This window comes from Antrostomus carolinensis, unplaced genomic scaffold (genome assembly GCF_000700745.2).
Source record: "Antrostomus carolinensis isolate BGI_N321 unplaced genomic scaffold, ASM70074v2 scaffold26321, whole genome shotgun sequence".
Taxonomy (NCBI): Eukaryota; Metazoa; Chordata; class Aves; order Caprimulgiformes; family Caprimulgidae; genus Antrostomus; species Antrostomus carolinensis.
This window is the reverse complement of record NW_010292393.1, coordinates 12,089-13,300: the sequence shown is the minus strand read 5'-3', so window position 1 is coordinate 13,300 and position 1,212 is coordinate 12,089. Positions and strand designations below refer to the sequence as shown.

General features: G+C 55.0%; 1 protein-coding gene across 1 annotated transcript; it reads left to right on the top strand.

The window, feature by feature from the left end:
* Positions 1 to 2: 2 nt before the first annotated feature.
* LRATD1 (LRAT domain containing 1) lies at positions 3 to 961 on the top strand (the record flags this gene model as incomplete). The annotated part of the gene is made up of 1 exon (XM_010176956.1): positions 3 to 961. A coding segment is annotated over one exon (633 nt), but the record flags the coding sequence as incomplete, so codon positions are not given.
* Positions 962 to 1,212: the final 251 nt, after the last annotated feature.

The window sequence follows — 1,212 nt, the reverse complement described above, 5'->3', positions numbered from 1 at the left end:
TGGTGCTGAACGAGACCCAGTTCTCCGCTTTCCGCGGCCAGGAATGCATCTTCTCCAAGGTCAGCAGCGGCCCCCAGGCTGGGGACCTCAGCGTCTACTCGGTGTCAGCCCTGCCTGCCCTCTGCAAGCCGGGGGACCTGCTGGAGCTACTCTACCTGGGGCCGTCGGATCACCCTCCGCCGCACTGGGCAGTGTACGTGGGCAGCGGGCAGATCATCCACCTGCACCAGGGGCAGATCCGTCAGGACAGCTTATACGAGGCGGCGGCGGGCAACGTGGGCCGGGTGGTGAATAGCTGGTACCGGTTCCGCCCGCTGGTAGCTGAGCTGGTGGTGCAAAACGCCTGCGGGCACCTGGGCTTGAAAAGCGACGAGATCTGCTGGACTAACTCCGAGAGCTTCGCCGCCTGGTGCCGCTTCGGAAAAAGGGAGTTCAAAGCCGGGGGGGAGCGGCAGGCTGCTGCCGGCACCCAGCCCCAGCAGCAATACTATCTCAAGATTCACTTGGCGGAGAACAAGGTGCACACCGTGAGGTTCCACAGCCTGGAGGATCTAATACGTGAGAAGCGCAGGATCGATGCCAGTGGCAAACTGAGGGTGATCAAAGACCTGGCGATAGTGGATGGGAAAGAATAGGGAGTAGCAGGGGTATGTGGCTATCTTCCTTCTGCCCTGCCTGGGGAGACCAGCCTGCCACGGAGACAGGAGGCTGCACCCTCTTTCCGTGGGACGCACTGGAAGCAGGATCCATGGCAACATTCCAGAAAACCAGCATTCTTTACACCCATAGCCAGTATTTTGTTTGGCTTTTAATAGCATTAATGCTGAAAGAGCGAGAGAGAGGAAGGAAAGAAAGGGGAGGTGCAGGAAGGCTGTGCTCAGAGTATGTGGACAAAAGTCTCTCCTGTCGATCGATGTTGACCATTCTAGCAACACGCCAATAAAATTTCAAATTGAAATTTTTTTACATTTTTATTTCATGGCTTTAATCCATGATAAGTTTTAAACATCTGGGGCCATGGATGTGGATCTAGCTAAATGAGTTTCTAGCTGCTATTTGCCTTGCAGCCAACCAGAAGCATCAGTGGTACTTTGCTAGCTGGGAGGGAAAGGGAGGGTTGAGGGGGGGCAGAGGGGGAAATGCCTGTTTGTTTTGTTTCTCAACACTCTTGCTGCAGCCTGATAGCTGCAACCCAAATTTTGTCCTAGCCAA